The 17,072-nt window shown below is 41.7% G+C and overlaps 2 protein-coding genes across 2 annotated transcripts in view; one reads left to right on the forward strand and one right to left on the reverse strand.

Annotated features, from left to right (window-relative positions):
* The window catches only part of LOC311060649 (double C2-like domain-containing protein alpha), a 56,202-nt gene extending 46,023 nt beyond the window's left edge, over window positions 1-10,179 (reverse strand). Inside the window, exons 1-2 of the mRNA XM_084078896.1 lie at window positions 10,146-10,179; window positions 9,382-9,496 (exon numbers count right to left, since the gene is read on the reverse strand). The gene's annotated coding sequence lies outside the window, so the exon portion shown is untranslated. The remainder of the gene's footprint in view (window positions 1-9,381; window positions 9,497-10,145) is intronic.
* On the forward strand, window positions 9,175-16,973 carry adprh (ADP-ribosylarginine hydrolase). The gene is made up of 9 exons (XM_084078897.1): window positions 9,175-9,238; window positions 10,173-10,231; window positions 10,628-10,739; window positions 11,817-11,925; window positions 12,811-12,909; window positions 13,011-13,116; window positions 14,394-14,660; window positions 15,594-15,808; window positions 16,488-16,973. The coding sequence occupies exons 2-9, from the start codon at window positions 10,224-10,226 to the stop codon at window positions 16,634-16,636; spliced, it is 1,065 nt and encodes a 354-aa protein (XP_083935023.1). The 5' UTR covers window positions 9,175-9,238; window positions 10,173-10,223; the 3' UTR covers window positions 16,637-16,973.
* Window positions 16,974-17,072: the final 99 nt, after the last annotated feature.

Below are 17,072 nucleotides of genomic sequence, written 5' to 3' on the forward strand. Positions count from 1 at the left end.
AAATAACAAAGTGCTGGCCACAAACCAGTCTCGGAAGCAGCTCTGAATTTAAAACAAACAAGTGATCTGCAATTGCAATAATGATACTAATGTCAACTACGCTACACTTTAAGAATTAACAGTCCCTGTTAATGCTCCAATAAATATAGTGTGCCTAAGGCTATATGTAATGATGGAATTTCAACACTTGGGTGTGTTTTTGATGCATTTTAAATGCATTCATCAGCTGAGGAAGTCACTTGGAAAACCCAATTCACTGATACTGTCTGAAATTATAAATAGCATGCGCTGATGAAAGACGAGACAATTCCCTAATGACTGAACTTATAATCATTGTGCCATTTGTAGAGCTTGCAGTGCAGTTAATGAGTCTTAAAAAAAAGGAAATCTGTTAATGAATGATTTAGTGGAAAAATCATTCACTGCTGACCTCCTGGGTGCCAATTATCCATTACAAGAGAACTGACACGCTGAACTCAAAAGTCTTCAAAGTATGACGGGCAAAAACAGCAAATTAATATGTTATCAATGATCATGTGATCAGTGCTCGCAAATCGATGTAACCCCTTTAATCATTCCCAGCAGCAGAAGGAAAAAGACGTATGTCAGCCCTAGGATGTCCTCATCCTTTCACGTTTGCCAATTAGCCATGGTGCCTCACGTTCAACTGAGTCCAGAAATAGAAAGGTGTGCACAATACAGCAGTGTTTCCCAAACAAGGGGTCGGGACCCATTTTTGGTTCACGTAACCATTTTATGGGTCACGAGAACAAATATCCCCTTTTTTAAGTTTCCTTTACAATTTTTTTATTATTTAAATAGATTTCTTTTTTTATCAAAACATTTCCAAAAGTTGTGAAAATAGCACATCTATAAGCTGAAAATGTGCTGCTATTTTCACTATTTCTGAAACGACTGAGTTATTCTAATGTATTTTTGTAATTCTGGAAGAATTTCTCTATTGGGTCTTTACTCTTGAGCTAAAACGTTAGGGAATCACTGCAATAGAACACAAATCTCCATCATGATGGGGCATAATGATAACAGCAATGTGCAGTGAAATTACTGCTTAGATCCATGTAACAATAACGCAGCAAAGTGATTGTTCAATCTTAATCTTCCCAACTTCATCAAACCTCTCTCTGTCATACACATTCATTATCTACCTCTTTTCATCTTTTTGTCACTCAAAATTCTCTGTAATCTGCAATCTGCATAGTCTGATTGGTAATTCTGTGTGTCAATTACTGTATGTTTGTATCACCAGTCAACTGAAGGTTGCAGTAAGAAATGTAAGTATTTCGCTGGCCCAGTTGCTTTGTGATGGAAAATAACTTAATGTAATGTCATTGACATTATTGTTACACAAGTTGACAGTCAATTGTACATGGAATTGAAAGGTAATGGCAGGATGGAATGTACACCGCTTAAAGGGTGGCAGACCATAATGGCATAGTCTCAGGAATGAGACCGCAGAGTGTCACACAGAGTGTGCGTGCGTGCGTGCGTGCGTGCGTGCGTGCGTGTGTGTGTGAAACACTCCACTTGAGATGGAGGGAGAGAAAAGAGACAGATTGGTCTCTCAACCCATACACAGGAATGACATATTTAACATAAATTAAGCAGGGATGTCTCAATCAAATCACCCAAAACATAGCTTTGCGTGTCATTCTCTTGGTTCACTCTCTCTTTGCTTTGTTCCTAAAATGATTTTAAAATCCAGCATGCTCGTACAACAACTGTATATGTCTGTGATTTCAAGACGGGTTGTATTCGGCTATATCAGTTTTGGTGCATGTGTTGGCGAACTTTGGCACACTAAACTCTTTCAAAGTGGCCAAATACAGCTCGGGCAAAGCTGAATGTGTGCAGACATTAATCACTCTAGTGTGTTGCCAGTCTAATGTATATAACTAATGTATATTTTGGTGTTCATCTAATGTGAACGTGTGCTTTTGCATGTCTGCAATTGGCTATATAGTACCAGTACAGCTCATGAGCTGGGGGGCCAGGAGAATATTTTTGGCTAGTTAGTACGGTGCCATGTCATTGTTCCGACGGCTCATTGTTCCGACGTATACGAACCCTATACCTAACCCTAACCCTAACCTTAACCGCACGCGGAAGCCACGTAGTCGGAGTAATGGAATGTCGGACCTATGGGCAGTCCCCAGTTAGTACAGTATAAATTCCATAAGCACCCGATTGGCAAGTTCCAGTTATATAAACTCACAGGACACGTTCGTATCCCATGGCCTGCATGCAGAAACAATTGTGCTGCGATTATAAATTCACAAAAATGACAGTTGTCGACCGATTTGAAAGATATTCTGGAATTGAGGTCCTTGGCATGCTGGCAGTGTGCGCAAAAAGAAAGATGACGCTGATCGGCCACATAGTTTGCAAGATTAACTGTGGACAGACAGACAGACAGACAGACAGACAGACAGACAGACACACACACACACACACACACACGCAAGATCTCCACCAGGTAGAGATAACAACCCTATTTCAACCCCCATGCAAGTTTATCTTAACTTCAATCTCATTTCATTTCACGACTCTATAGTTTAAACAATGGGGTGAAGACGGGTTCAAGGAAAACTGTATTACTGCAACTCGGCCAGACAACCTCGAGTTGAGATGAGGAGAAAATTGCTAAAACATAATAAAGAACCCGACATTCAAATACTTTTAACTCAGTTGAAGAACTTTACCTTAGGTGCCCTAATCATAGCGCGACATTTGTGAGAGATAAGATGATTGATATTCGATAACTACACATTAGCCGCCTGCTTTAGACTGAGCAGGAGGCAGTGGGATCTTGCAAAATATGCATGAAATTAAGCTCTAGTGGCTGAAAACTCAATTAATGAAAAGTGATTAAGCATTTTCCATGTCATCATGTTTGCCAAGTGTGCTCCTTAATTGATTGTTTCATTACTTGTTAACTCGGAGCTGGAGTGAGCAAGTGTTTCCAAGCGTGGTGGTGATGAATTATGAACGTCAGAGCACTGGTTCTCAAAGTGGTGTCCGAAGGCCCCCCAGGGGTCCTAGAGGGGGTCCTAGGGGGTCCTCAGCAAATTAAGGAACAGTTTAAACACTTAAGCACTATTTTATTTTTTGGTTATTCAAAGATAGCGAATCTATAAGCTCATGTGTCATGGCGCAACACGTTGTGAGCTTGTAGATCTTCCATTTCCGATGTAAGTTGAAATCCTATCCAATTTGGTATTCCTTAACATAAACATGAACCACTATGCCAGAGCCATGAGAGAGAATGGAAGGAGGGGTGAATAAATATTGCATTCTCTGAGCCTAGAATTATCTCTGTAATTTTATGGGCTTGAAATAGCATTTCCTGAAATGTTTCTCTGTGAAAGGGCTGGAGAAGAGAAGGCATGCCGCCGGTCTCTCTGAATAAGTCAAATGATGTAATGAATGATTGCCGAGGAGATTGATGTTATGTAATAAGCTCTGTTGATATCAAGTCTCATCTGATTTCAATTTAATTTTCATATTTCGTCGCCTTGCTAAACTAATGGCCTAAGTCATTTTATAAAAGTTTTTCAGGAAAAATAAAAAACTGATCCAAAACAAAACTATATGATATTTCTTAATCATTTCACCCAAAATAGGTTTAAATAGGATTAAATCTGACTTACGCCAAAAAAAATACAAAATGGCCTAAATCAGTAAATAATTTGGCTTAAGTCACAAAACCATGTGACTTAGGCCAAAAAAAGGCCTATTTTGGCCTAAGTCACACTAGGGAGTTAGGCCATTATACTAAAAGGGGAGTGAACAGCATGATCCTTTTCAATTAGGAGATAGGCGATTTTACCAGAGGTGGCCAGTGTCATGAGGAGCTGACTTAGGTATTTCGAGGTATTTGTAAGTACCTCGAAACACCTTTACTTGTTTTTTTTTAGTTTAGTTTGAAAGATCAGAACATCTCACCTCAAAACAACAGAAATAATGTAGAAAAGAATCATATATACTGTATCTGTAAAATAAATCTAACACCTGCTTGTGCTGAAGTCGGAGAGAAACAAAAGTTAACAAAATCCTGAGTGTTCATTTAACTCTGAGAGTGTCGAATTGAACCGTTACCGGTCCCAAAATGAACAATACCTCTCCACCTCCACATGCTTGGACTAAAAACAAACAAATCCACTAAGTCGGAAAATCCAAAACAATTAGCATCAGCCATCACACCTCAACCATGCATCGGCACCAGGTCATTATCATGCATTATTAATCAACAATTAAGTGTTAAACAGTAATTAATGACTGTAATTTTGGGGAGAGAGGAGAACATGGTGGGTGGGTGGTTGAGGGCATTTGGTCCTGACCTGTTATGGCTTTTCAAGTACACATTTTTCACTGTAAAGAGCACTTCAAAAGGAACCCAATCTGCACTCTCACTCTCTCGCTCTCTGTGTGTGTGTGTGTGTGTGTGTGTGTGTGTGTGTGTGTGTGTGTGTGTGTGTGTGTGTGTGTGTGTGTGTGTGTGTGTGTGTGTGTGTGTGTGTGTGTGTGTGTGTGTGTGTGTGTATATAAATACATATATATATATATACACACACACATACTTATATACGTATATAGTAGGACCCATGCACACAACACCTCAAAGTGTGCTGTGATTATTGTATATATTTAATTATTTATAATTTATATTATTTTGTCATTCTTTAGAGTCTTTTATTGTTGCTACAATGTCAAGGAGCCAAAACAAAAAAAAGTACTCTTGTGTAGCTGTGGGATGTAACAAATAAAGCCTTCAATCTTTAAAAACAATAATTCAGTATCCTCTCATACGGCAAACTCATTCCGGGAGACACATGGAGGATCTTTTCTCCAGCGGCAATGAATGATATTTTCTGCAATCCAATCCAATTTAAAATGGATTTCAGTATTGGTGGAGGGCACAAAGTTTGTCACAGGGTTCTAAAATAGTCTACAAGCAACATACACACAACCTCCCCGGCTGGGTGGGTGCAAAATTGCACCCTGAGGGTCCCTAACTTTAATTTGAACACTAAAATGCCACTCAGTTATCTGCTAGTAAAACTGGAGGACCATGAAATCACTGCACAGACCTAGAAGGCATAGTGGACTGACGTCACCAAGATCATCATGGCCTTTAAAGCCTGATTCTTACTTCGTTATAAATAGCCGATCTACAAGCTCAAAGCGTGTTACATCCGTGACGCATTACAGAGCATAATGTTGGAAAGACGGCTGACATGATGGAGTGATCCATTTTTTATTAATCTGCCTTGTGACGTTGTGCGTTGCTTAAAGCAAGCAAGTACACATGCGTGCATGCGCTGATATACACACACGCGCATGACTATTCATTAGGCACGTACACACTGACATGCCGTCTGTCTCTATCTCTCTCTCCCTCAGATTTTTTACTTAAAGGGGCTACACCATGAATTTAAAAAAAATATATTATATATAAATATTGCCCCCTAATACGTTTTAAACAGGTTGTAAGCCTAAAAAACATCCAGATATTTTTCTCACAATCTGACTGTCTGTCATTCCAAGCTTTTTCAGCTGCAATACCAAAACGTCCTATTGGGCAGGGGGGAGCTACTGAGCAATTCTGTCTGGCCATCGTCAATGCAAAATCAGTGCAAGTGACATCACTTGCACAGCCATTCTGAGATGGCCTGTTCAGACACGCCCATTCAGGAAATCCATGAAATGAGCATGAATGACTGAATGTTAAAAAAAAAAAAATTTTTGGGTACAAGAGACACTGGGGAGCCCAAAAAATACTAAAAACCTAAAAAAAATGAAATTCATGGTGTAGCCCCTTTAAGTAAAAGTACCACAATATAAAAATACTCTGTTACAACTAAAACCTCTGTATTCAAAATTTTACTTGAGTAAAAGTACAAACGTATTGGCATCAAACTATACTTACAGTTCCAAAGTAAAAGTACTCAAATTTTTCAAAATGTCAAAGAAATAGCCGATTTACAAGCCCACAACGTGATGCATCGCGAAGCGTTGTGAGCTTTTATATCGAATATTTTCTAATAGCCAAAATATCACAACTGTTAAAAAAACTTTCGCACACCTACAATAGCCAAAATATAAAATAGGGCTTAATTGGTTAATGTACGTTTTGTAATAATAATCTAAATCTACAATCAACTAGTAACTAAAGCTGTTAAATAATTGTAGTGGAGTAAAGAAATATATATATTTGCCTCTGAGATGTTGTGGAGTAGAAATAGAAAAGAAAGTAATGCAAAATGGAAATACTCAAGTAAAGTCAAAGTACCTCACAATTGTACTGTACAAGTAAACTACTTGAGTAAATGTACTTCGTTACCTTCCACCACAGCTCTCTCTCATACACATACATCCTCACTCCTCCCTGCACCCCCCATAAACAGCGTTAATTCTCGGCTGTATATTGCCCCGTTTTGTAATTCGCCAGCCAGTTGCTAAGCAACAGTAGAACTTGTAAAACCATTCAGGCATCATGACTGCGGAGGCATGCCTTGAGGGGTTGGGTGGGGTTGGGTTGGGTGGGGTTGGGTGGTGTTGGGGGGGGGGGGGGGGGGGGATTGGGTGGCGGTGTGTTGAGTGAGCCAGGTGAAGAAGTTCAAGGGACCACCGCGCTGAGTAAGAAACCGTCTCTGTCGATCACAAACCTTGTATCTCCATATTTCAACTTTTTAATCATTATTTTGTTAAATGAATGCCTTACTCGCCCTAGTCACACTGTGAGCTTGTAGATCCGCTATGAATGTTTTTTTTAAGTGAAAGTGTTTAAGTATTTCTGTGAGTTTTATAAATATTGAATCAATGAAAAGTATTAGCAAGAGCTTGAGACTAAATAATAAGTACATTGGATCCATTGGAACCACAGGCTCTTCTTTCCGTTATCTGAAAAGTAACAGGTTTAGACATGTAAGGTTTGTACCCGACAGCGATGAAATGCATTGCAGAGAGAAAAAACTATTTTCCTCTCTAAACCTTTTTCCAATATGTTGTCCTGTATAACCGCCTTAAACTGGATGCCTTCAGGTCTGAGAAAAAATATATTGGGACTTGAAATTTACATAAAAACCCCGGCTTTGAAGATTCTGCAGTAGCTCTGGGAACTGGAGGCTTTTTTGCATGTAACTGTGTGGGTATGGTGGGGGCAAAGAGACAGAAAGAGACAAATTGGCAGATGCCTGTCTGTCAATCGATCGATCTGTCTGTCTGTCACTCTGTCAGCCGGTCAGTCAGTTCATCGCTCAGAAGGAACACTTCAGAATGGAATGAGTATTTGTCACAGAACAAAAGTCCACCACCTCCATTCAGGCACTCAAGGCCGCCGGTGCACAAACAAAAGTGCCATGTGACTGGGCCTCTTCCCTCAGGGAGAAGCTGCTAGCAAGTTTGTCAGGCTTAGTCATGCTTAATGTCTTCACTCCATGTCCGAGCAGAACTAAACTAAACCAAACTATGTCTACACTGCTAGCTGGAGCTGAGCCATGCCAAGGGTGGTCATTTATAAACAAGTACAACCACATGAGAATAAATATATTTGACATGGCAATTAGTGCTTAAGAATGGGAACTTTGTCAAAGCCCTTGATAGGTTTGGCTGCTGTTTTTGAGCTTATCAGGCGGGTATGGGTTGCTTTCTCAGATGTCTAATTCAGTGTATTCCAAACCATGGGTCAGGAGGACCCATTGTTGGGTCACGAGTAAATAATAATGAAATATTTCCTTTATACTGTATATCGTTGCTATCAGGCAGAATCCTTGCACCTCCATATTTAAACTTTTAATGTTTTTTTTGTAAATGAATGTCCTACTTCATCACACAAGACTGTCACACAAAATAGTGAAAATAGCTGATCTACAAGCTCACAATGCATCGCTATTAACAAAAGCTTGTGACTAAATAATGGTCTAATTCAAACCAAAACAATTAGGCCAATAGCAAATAGGAGAACACTTTATGTTTATCCAAGATGCATACAACAGCCATCAACACACTGTTGCTTTTGTTGAGGATAGTTGCTAGCTGTGCTAGTCCTGTCAGTCAATGCAAATCGATCCACTGCTTTTAACCCACAATGAAAATTGAACCAGCGTGGGATAAGTGGAGATGACAAGACTAGACCATGTGGTGCAAACTGCTGGTCAATGCATGTAGAGAAAAACCTGTGTGGGAAAACATGCGCGCTCTCTCTCACACTCACATACTGTACCGTACATATTAATCATGCATATCCATACCACTCTACTCACATATGCATGCATGCTCACCACACTCAGAGGTGAGCAAATAGTGCGAGGTGTAACTGCTATGGTGCATAATTAACAGCTTCCATAAGCTAATACAGCTCAAGAATCATGATAGTTTTTTGTCACTACTCATACATGGACAAGCAGTGAAATGCAAGTGTGGTAATACAGCTTAATTTACACTCTATTGGCTAAAATACATTATTTTCAATATTTGAAGATCACTTCGTTCAGGCAAATGACACTGTTGTACGGCGTTAATGTATAATTAGACATTAGGCTTAATACAACAGCCTTCCCCAGCCTTAACAATGTGGGTCTAGTGATGGTGTCTGAAATGTTCACCACCCACCCAGCCATATCTTCACACGGACCATTTACTATTAACCCATCTAAAGCCTTGGTAGCCCCTGCATGCCATCAGGCTTTATGGCCCCTGACAACTCATGTGACAAATAGCCTTGGGGCCATCTCATCCCCCAAGACCTGAGAAACATCCACAATCTACGCGATCCCTGTGACCATAATCTTGTGGAGATGAGGACTGACCGTGGGCTTTGGCTGTGAGATCACTAGCAGTCTGGAAGTGGAATTCTCCCACATCTCGAATCAATCAGCAGCTCAGACTGCTGGCATCTCTAGAGGTCCACTCACTCGCTACTGGGTTGGCTGTAGTGAAAGCATGCCCCCATGTGGAGGGAAGGGTAGCAGAGCACAACAGATTGACAGGGAGATAATATGAATTTGTGGTGGGAGGAGAGATATGCCCACGGGAGGCATGCGTTAATCCGACAGACCTTTTCTCCGACTATGTGGCATCCGCGTGCGGTTAGGGTTAGGGTGCGGGTTTGGTTCGGTCTTAAATCTAGCGGAACAGGGAAAGGAAATCACACTTTTACCCCTGCAATAGTGATAAAGTGATAAACATAAAGAGCTGCAAAAGTGTGGAATTAAAACTGGTAGGCCTATCCCTACTTTGAGGGGGGGGGGGGGGGGGGGGCTGCTGTTGTTGTTGTTGTTTTGGTTTTCTTTTTTTTTCATATTTATTGTAAAAGAAACTTAAAAAAAACACTATTTGTGTGATTAAAATAGCCTAGCTTACCTGTGTTGTAGATAGGCCTACAGTCTGTTGCTATTTCAGCACCATAGTTGGGAATTGTTGCCTGCATGGCAGCATGGATTGGGTCCAGGCCTGGAATCCGCCAAGTTCACTGATTCTGTATAAAGCAGTTGTACAAAGTGACATAATTGCAATTTAATAATTAATGTAACATTTTGGCTCAGTTTTATATTGGAACTTTGCACTGTATAATTTCTCCAGCATCCATCTTTGAGTTACAAATACAAACTGTAAAATAAATGGAAATGTTTGTGTGGTGGTGAATGTTTGACAATGTAAATGATTAGGCTGCTACCATGCAGTGTATTGAGGAAGGACCAGTTGCTGGTGGTGTGGTCAGAGTGGTGTCCATTTTGGCAGCTAAAGAGCAAGTTTCTAAATTTGGATAGCTGCTGCTGTACAAGTGCCGTCGCACGTGTTGGGAAGAGGAGTGGCTGGAATATCAAAACGGTCACCCCAAAACACAGTCGTCCCGGGGAAACCTGGTATTCCTAAAAGTAACCTCAGTAAAACTATGCCTGGACCTAACCTTATTCCTAAACTTAACCTCAGTAACTAAAACTATGCCTAACCCCAAACTTATTTCTGACCTTATCCTCAGTAGCCTACGCTAAAACAAATACAAGAACCGCTGGGGGACGAGCGTGTTTTGGGGCGAGACTTCCGGTTGCCAGTGGTTGTACTTAGACGTAAACGCATGTTCGTAATAACTGACTGAATGAACGGTCCTGTTTTGTAAACTTAACTGCAGTGTGGTCCATTCTCCTTAACAGCTTGAAGCCGACCGCTTTGCTGAAGCATTACTTCGGGGGAGAAACGTCGCAATGACCCGGTAAGGTTGTCTTGAAAACGTGCCATTGATTATAGTACGCTACAGCAGTCTTTTACAACTTATTAAATATAAGGCATAAATCCTGCCTACTCAGTAGGCAGGATTTAGGTTCGAAAAACGTAAGGCTACCAGCGACCACGCACTTTTATAAAGTCTGATCTCTATTTGAACCAACAAGACAAATCCAATAGTGGCTACGTGTTTTGAATTTAAAAACCCGATCATCTACTGACTGAAGCCTTGTCTGACTCTGCCATCAACTCTCTCTCTCTCTCTGTGTGTGTGTGTGTGTGTGTGTGTGTGTGTGTGTGTGTGTGTGTGTGTGTGTGTGTGTGTGTGTGTGTGTGTGTGTGTGTGTGTGTGTGTGTGTGTGCGTGCGTGCGTGCGTGTGTGTAGACGGACGGCAGATGACTACAAAGCAGCTATGTTGCTGAGCGGGGTGGGTGATGCCCTTGGCTACAGAAATCAGCTGTGGGAGTACAACGAGTCGGGGTCAAACATTCACCAGGTAGACAAGGCTCTACTTGGCTAAGCACTTCTTAAAAAGTTGTGCTTTAATAGGCTACACAGTAAAATCTTGGGTCTTAAAAGATAAAGCTGCAATCCATAAGTTAACTTACATGTCCTGCTACCCCTGAACCCAGGTCTTCTCTCTGGGAATCAGAGTAACAGTAAACAGGGGGTCTCCCTGTCTCTAGACCAGCGCAAATACATTTTAAGCTGGGACACCAATTTCATCCAATTGAGAGAGAACCCATTTATCAGATTACATTTTATAGTGTTCCAGTTCCGATTTTGTCCAATTTCTTTGTTTCATCACTTGTTTATCCTGTATCCTGAATGAGTTTTCTCTCCTGACTGGATAAAATTGGTATCCCTACCTGTATTTTCTGAGCCGGGGGAAACCTAGTCGCAAGCAACTCAGATGCTATAACGCTATATGGCATCTGAGTTGCAATACCAACCCTTGAAAAGCCCATTCATCCAAACACAAAAGTCCTAACTGATTGTATTAAACAACATTAAACTCACCAAGATTGCAGCTGTACGGAAAGCTTGGGTTATCCAGGTTGTATCTACGCCTTGTGAGGAGACGCTGAGAGACTGGGGTTACTTCTGCGAGAAATGGCAGTGGTACAGTCAGCACGAGTCATGAGATGATGGGGTCATCTGAAGGATTAGCCCATATAGGATCCAGGCCCTTTGGATGGATGCATGGGCTTTCAAGGATTGGTAGTATTGCAACTCAGATGCCAGATAGCATTATAGCATCTGAGTTGCTTGCCGCTAGGGGAGATCCCTGTTACTGAACATGAACAAACACTATAACAATGATCACTATGGGAATGTAGAGATATTTTGGCAACACTTATTAGAAAAAAGAAAATCACTCACACCATCTTTAAAATAAGTTCTGGATTGCAGCTTTAATTTAACTCTGAGCGTATACAAATGGAACCAAATGGAGACACAGTCAGGATTTTACAGTGTATGCACAGTCTGTACATGCAAATACTTGTTAATGGTGTATTTGGCTCAAAGTTAATTAATTTGCGCTCATATTATTTTCCCATTCCTATGACAGGAGCTGAAGGAGCTTGGTGGATTGAAAAGCATCAAGGCTGAGCTTCCTGATTGGCCAGTGAGTGATGACACCGTGTTGCATTTGGCCACAGCAGAGGGACTGGCCACTGGTGAGGCTAGAATCTCATTGTATCAATTTGTCATTTTCTCTGTGTTAATTGTCTTCGATCCAGCCAGGGTTGATTGGATTGATTTGATGTTTGATTTATCTCTAATGAAGTCTTGTGCTGACACAACACAAGTCCTATTCCTTACGGGCCTAGCCTACAATTTTCATCATATCCTTTTAGTTCTCTTAGGTGGATTCATTGTAAGTGGAAGGTGGTAGAAACATTCTACTTAGCATTTGTGATACATGGCAAAACAGTCTCTGTTAGTAAGAGATTTGCTAAGCCTTCACATTAGATTTGACCTTTTTTTGGCATTCCAGTTGATGGCCTAATTTAGAGCGACTCACACACATAGCATAAGCTTCTCTTCTTAGATCAACAACAGTACAAGTTAACTTTTGTTAGGAATATAAGCGTGTTTATGTAATACTGAGAAATAACAAGACAAGAAAGAGGGTACAAAATGTAAGAAGCAGGATAGGAGGATGTTTTATACCAGGGACTCCCAAACCTTATATATGTTGACAATCAAGAATGAGACACCATTCAAAGTAATACAAAATATGCATAACAAAAATCAAAATCAAATCAATCAAATCAATCAAAATTTGAATTGAAAATATATATTCTGAATTTTTACCATTTTAGTCTCCTTTCCTTTCCAATTGACCTCCATGGCACGATATGTTGACAATCAAGAATGAGACACCATTCAAAGTAATACAAAATATGCATAACAAAAATCTAAATCAAAACAATCAAATCAATCAAAATTTGAATTGAAAATATATATTCTGAATTTTTACCATTTTAGTCTCCTTTCCTTTCCAATTGACCTCCATGGCACCCGGCCCCACTTTGAAAACATGTTTACTTTGCCTGTAGGGAAGGTGGGGGAAGAGCTCCTGCACGAGGTGGCTGGTCGCTACGTCGAGGGAATGAAAGACATGGAAGGCAGGAAACCGGGGCCTTCGAGCATCCTTGGTGAGACAGAAAGAGACATTCAAATAAATCATTGTTTCAATCGTTACCTTGTGCATGAGCAGAGTAGTGAAACGCCTCCACGCTTTCCCTTGTTTTCTCAGGCGTGTCTCAGCTCCGGCCTGGCGAGGAACAGGGCTTCAGAGTGACCTATAACCCAGAGGGCACCGGCTGTGGGGCGGCCATGAGGTCCATGTGCATCGGGCTTAGGTTAGACATTTGTCCCCTGCACCATGGTGTGTAGTGGGATTCTTAACTTTTCTTTAACGTTTTCAAAGTAGATTGAATACAAGGACTATCGTGATATATCGTTGGTGAAATTTCATGCAATATATTGTGATTTCGCAATATATCGAATAGCGTGATATTATTGTTATCGAGGGCCTAATATCGCTACAGATATCGTATCGTGAGATACCCATATCGTCCCACCCCTATTATCTATCTATCTATCTATTCATTCACAAAACCTGTGTGTGTATACTGTGTATGTATGTCTGACCTGTCTGTGTGTCTCGGGCATAACTCGGGCTCTGCGTGTGTGTCCCATATGACCCAGGGGTGCACACAGTGCCAAGTGGCAATTCAATCGGACCAACGCTTCCGAGAACAAAAAAAAAAAGCAAATATCTGTCCCGGGTCTGTAGTGGACGCACTGACTCAGCGGAGGCCGCACAATATCTCTGGGGGAAGTGTATGTATGGCAAACCGATATGTCGGCTTCACGGATTCGTGAACCTTTGCGTCACGTTTGGGCCACTTAGCCAATATAACCGTATGTCCCTGATTGGCCAATATAAGTCCCTGCTTTGGGCTGCGTTGCCAATATAAGTGGCATAGTGTGCAATGGAACTGAAGGTATGAGAACTGTGGTCATAGTGAAGGAAGCGAACGAAACGAGCGACTATTGCACATTGGGCAGGGTGTGTATTCCCGACTTGCATGGCCCCTAGTAGGCTGGTGCCGGTCTAGTAGTTATAATTTTTGAACAGATATGGAGAATGTCTTGAGAAAGGTATTTTATACAGAAATGTCAACCACTAAATTAAAGAAAGGTGATTTGGTTGTGAGTGGGAGTTTAATTTATTTCTAAAATGTAGTTATACATTTCTCTCACGGGAGAGTATGGTATTCCAATAGAATTAGATTTAGAATATTAGGACAGTTTCTTCTACACAGCATGAAACCTCAGTGCTCTGGGAGTTCCATGTAATTGCTTTTTGTGTGTTGTCTTAGACCCTTAAAGCAGTACTGCTTTAAGGGATTTTGCCTAGAACATTTTAGACTAATATTTTAGTGCCCATAATGCCCATAACTAGACACAAAATACTATGCAAACTATAAACTAATAAAGATAATTGGTTATGATGAGCTCGATTGCCCAGAAATCGCGCCCAACCTCAAAAGCGTTCTGTGTTAAGTGGTCAGATGGTCAATAATGCTGCTATTGCTTTGATAGGATCTCTGTAGCTTAATGTCTCCAACAGGTACCCGAAGCCTGACCAGCTGTTGTCACTGGTGGCTGTTGCCGTGGAGACTGCCAGGATGACCCATCCTCACCCTACTGGTTTCCTGGGAGCTGTGGCTTCGGCGCTGTTCACCGCGTATGCCGCCCAGCGACGGCCAATCACCACTTGGGGCCTGGGACTGATCAACGAAGCATGTCCCATCGCCAAGACCTTCGTCGAAGGTCGCGGCTACGCCGTGGAGGAGACGCTGAGAGACTGGGGTTACTTCTGCGAGAAATGGCAGTGGTAATGTCAGCTCGAGTCATGAGATGACGGGGTCGTCTGAAGGATTAGTGATCTTGTCACACGCTGTGTCCAGCTCCAGGCACTGAATGACAATGAGCCATTAATCTCTTTAAGGCTTAAGGCCAATAGACTGTTGCATGAAATTCTTACTGAAATGTCATTGGGTGAAATTCAGTTCAATAACGTGACCATTATTTATATAATAATGGTATTTATATACCATTATTTATATACCAAACCACTTAAACATCCCAGACAGTCTTTCACAAAAGAGCGAAAGACGAATCGATTGCATAGTTCAGGAGGAAGTCAACTGCCTGCATACATACAAGGGGTTTGATTCCTCCATGGTGCCTCTGGCAGCAGGGGAATAACATGTTCCTCCACTTGCATTATGCTCTCCCGGTGAAACTCCTCAGTGTCAGGTCGGGGGAAAAGAAGTGACACACAGACATGGAGCCACTCAATAAAAATCATGCCTACACATGATTACCAATACATCAGATGGATATAGCCATCTCTTGTATCTCTTCACCACAGTGTGAGTGTTTCTGTAGAAACCTGTATTGATTGAAGGGGGGTGAGATTGAATAGGACTTCCAAGTAAACGTTTCATGGAATTTGGTGATTTTGGTCCACAGCACCTCTAGACTGCTATGCACTTATGCCTGATTTACACTTGGTTGTGAGACACTCGTGCGCAATTAAGTATAAATCAGGCTGCCGGTTTACGACATCTCATACATTATTTTCCATTCTCACCAGCAATACCAACCACATTAGGCTAATAAGATAGTTGACCAGCTAGACCGGCTTGACAATTATGGTCTTACACCTGTCCTTGTGATGACATAGTGTGAGTCTTTCACTAATGATGTTTTTCTTGTGGAGAATATGCCTTGTTGTAAATCTCTCCCCTCCACCCCCATCAAGGTACCTGGACACGAGGGGCCTCAGCAATGGGGTGGGACCCATTTTCTTCCCTGAAACCTATGGGCCAGCAGAGAGGGATGAAACCTATAAGACCTTCAGCCTGTCAGGCTGGGCAGGACGCAGTGGCCATGATGCGCCAATGATAGCCTACGATGCCTTGCTGGGGGCAGGCTCAGACTGGGAGGAGCTTATGAGCAGGGCAGGCTTCCATGGAGGTCAGAACCTTTATTAACCACTTTGCCGATTGGCAGCATCAGAATGCGTTGCAACGTTATGTGCTCTGAGCTTGTAGATCGGCTATTTTCGCGAAGAGATTTGGTGTCATAACACCTTTTAATAGAAATGTCTACAGCAGGAGCCATGGTTTTACATTCTCTTCATGACAGCCTTGAGAATTGCGTCATCCACTTAGTGTTGACCTTTTGGTAATAGAATTGTCCGTGTTGTTTTCGCTCAAGGGTATCAACATAGTGGAGGCAGTAGCAATGGAACATTTGGCTAGAGTGACTGACCTGTAACTGAGAAAAAGATTGCAGGTTTGATTCCCGTTTGCCCATACAAGTGTCCTGCTGAAGTCGCGATGCCACTTGATAAGACTGGTAGCTTAATGTCTGAGAATAAGTACTTCAGTCTGTTGAGGGATATTAAACGGCTTACATAGCTTTTACTTCCTTTGAATACAAAGCAGCATTTCTGGTGAGGGACCTCAAAGCATATTTAATAGTCCTAATCTCATGATAAGGATGAATGATAAGTAATAATGGATCGACAGTTACAAAGCCACTGTTGAAATAACCACAACAGATTCACTGAATGAAAAGATAGCCATTAAATAATCCTCTTGAATTAACTCATTCTCTCAATCTTTTGTCTGTGCCCCCTCTCCCTCCCCAGGCGATAGTGACAGCACTGCGGTGATTGCCTGCTGTTGCTGGGGTCTCCTCTATGGAACCCGGGAGGTCCCCGAAGGCAACTACATCAACCTGGAGTACAGGGAGCGACTGGAGCGCAGCGCCGAGCAGATCTACGCCCTGTCGCACTGATGAAAGAACAGCGGAGCAGACCGAGCCCTGTGTTGCCACAATGCGTCTGGACTCTGGAGGAAATCAGGCCGCACACTATGACACTGTTGTAGAACTAGCTGGTGCACTTTGGTCGCGGTCATTGAGTCACAGCTAAAGTGTGGTGTTACTCTAGCTAGCCTGTAGGGCACCACACTGCCCCACTGACCCAGAAAACAGTGCACAGTCATAGCAAAAAGAGCTTAAAAAAAAAGGGAAATCGTGTAGCACTAAGAGGGTTCCCTCTAGTGACCGTTGTCTTAACGTGTAGTGTTTACTAAACAGTTGAATCAGAGATAATTATCCCCCACAATGACAATAAAACTTGTTGATCACCATCCCAATAGTAAGTTATTTTTTTCCCCCCCATGGAAATTCAATGCACCCTGCCTGATGCACCCTGTCTGATGCAATTAAA

This window comes from Gymnoscopelus microlampas (genome assembly GCF_963454915.1).
Source record: "Gymnoscopelus microlampas genome assembly, chromosome: 14".
In the NCBI taxonomy this organism is placed as follows: domain Eukaryota; kingdom Metazoa; phylum Chordata; class Actinopteri; order Myctophiformes; family Myctophidae; genus Gymnoscopelus; species Gymnoscopelus microlampas.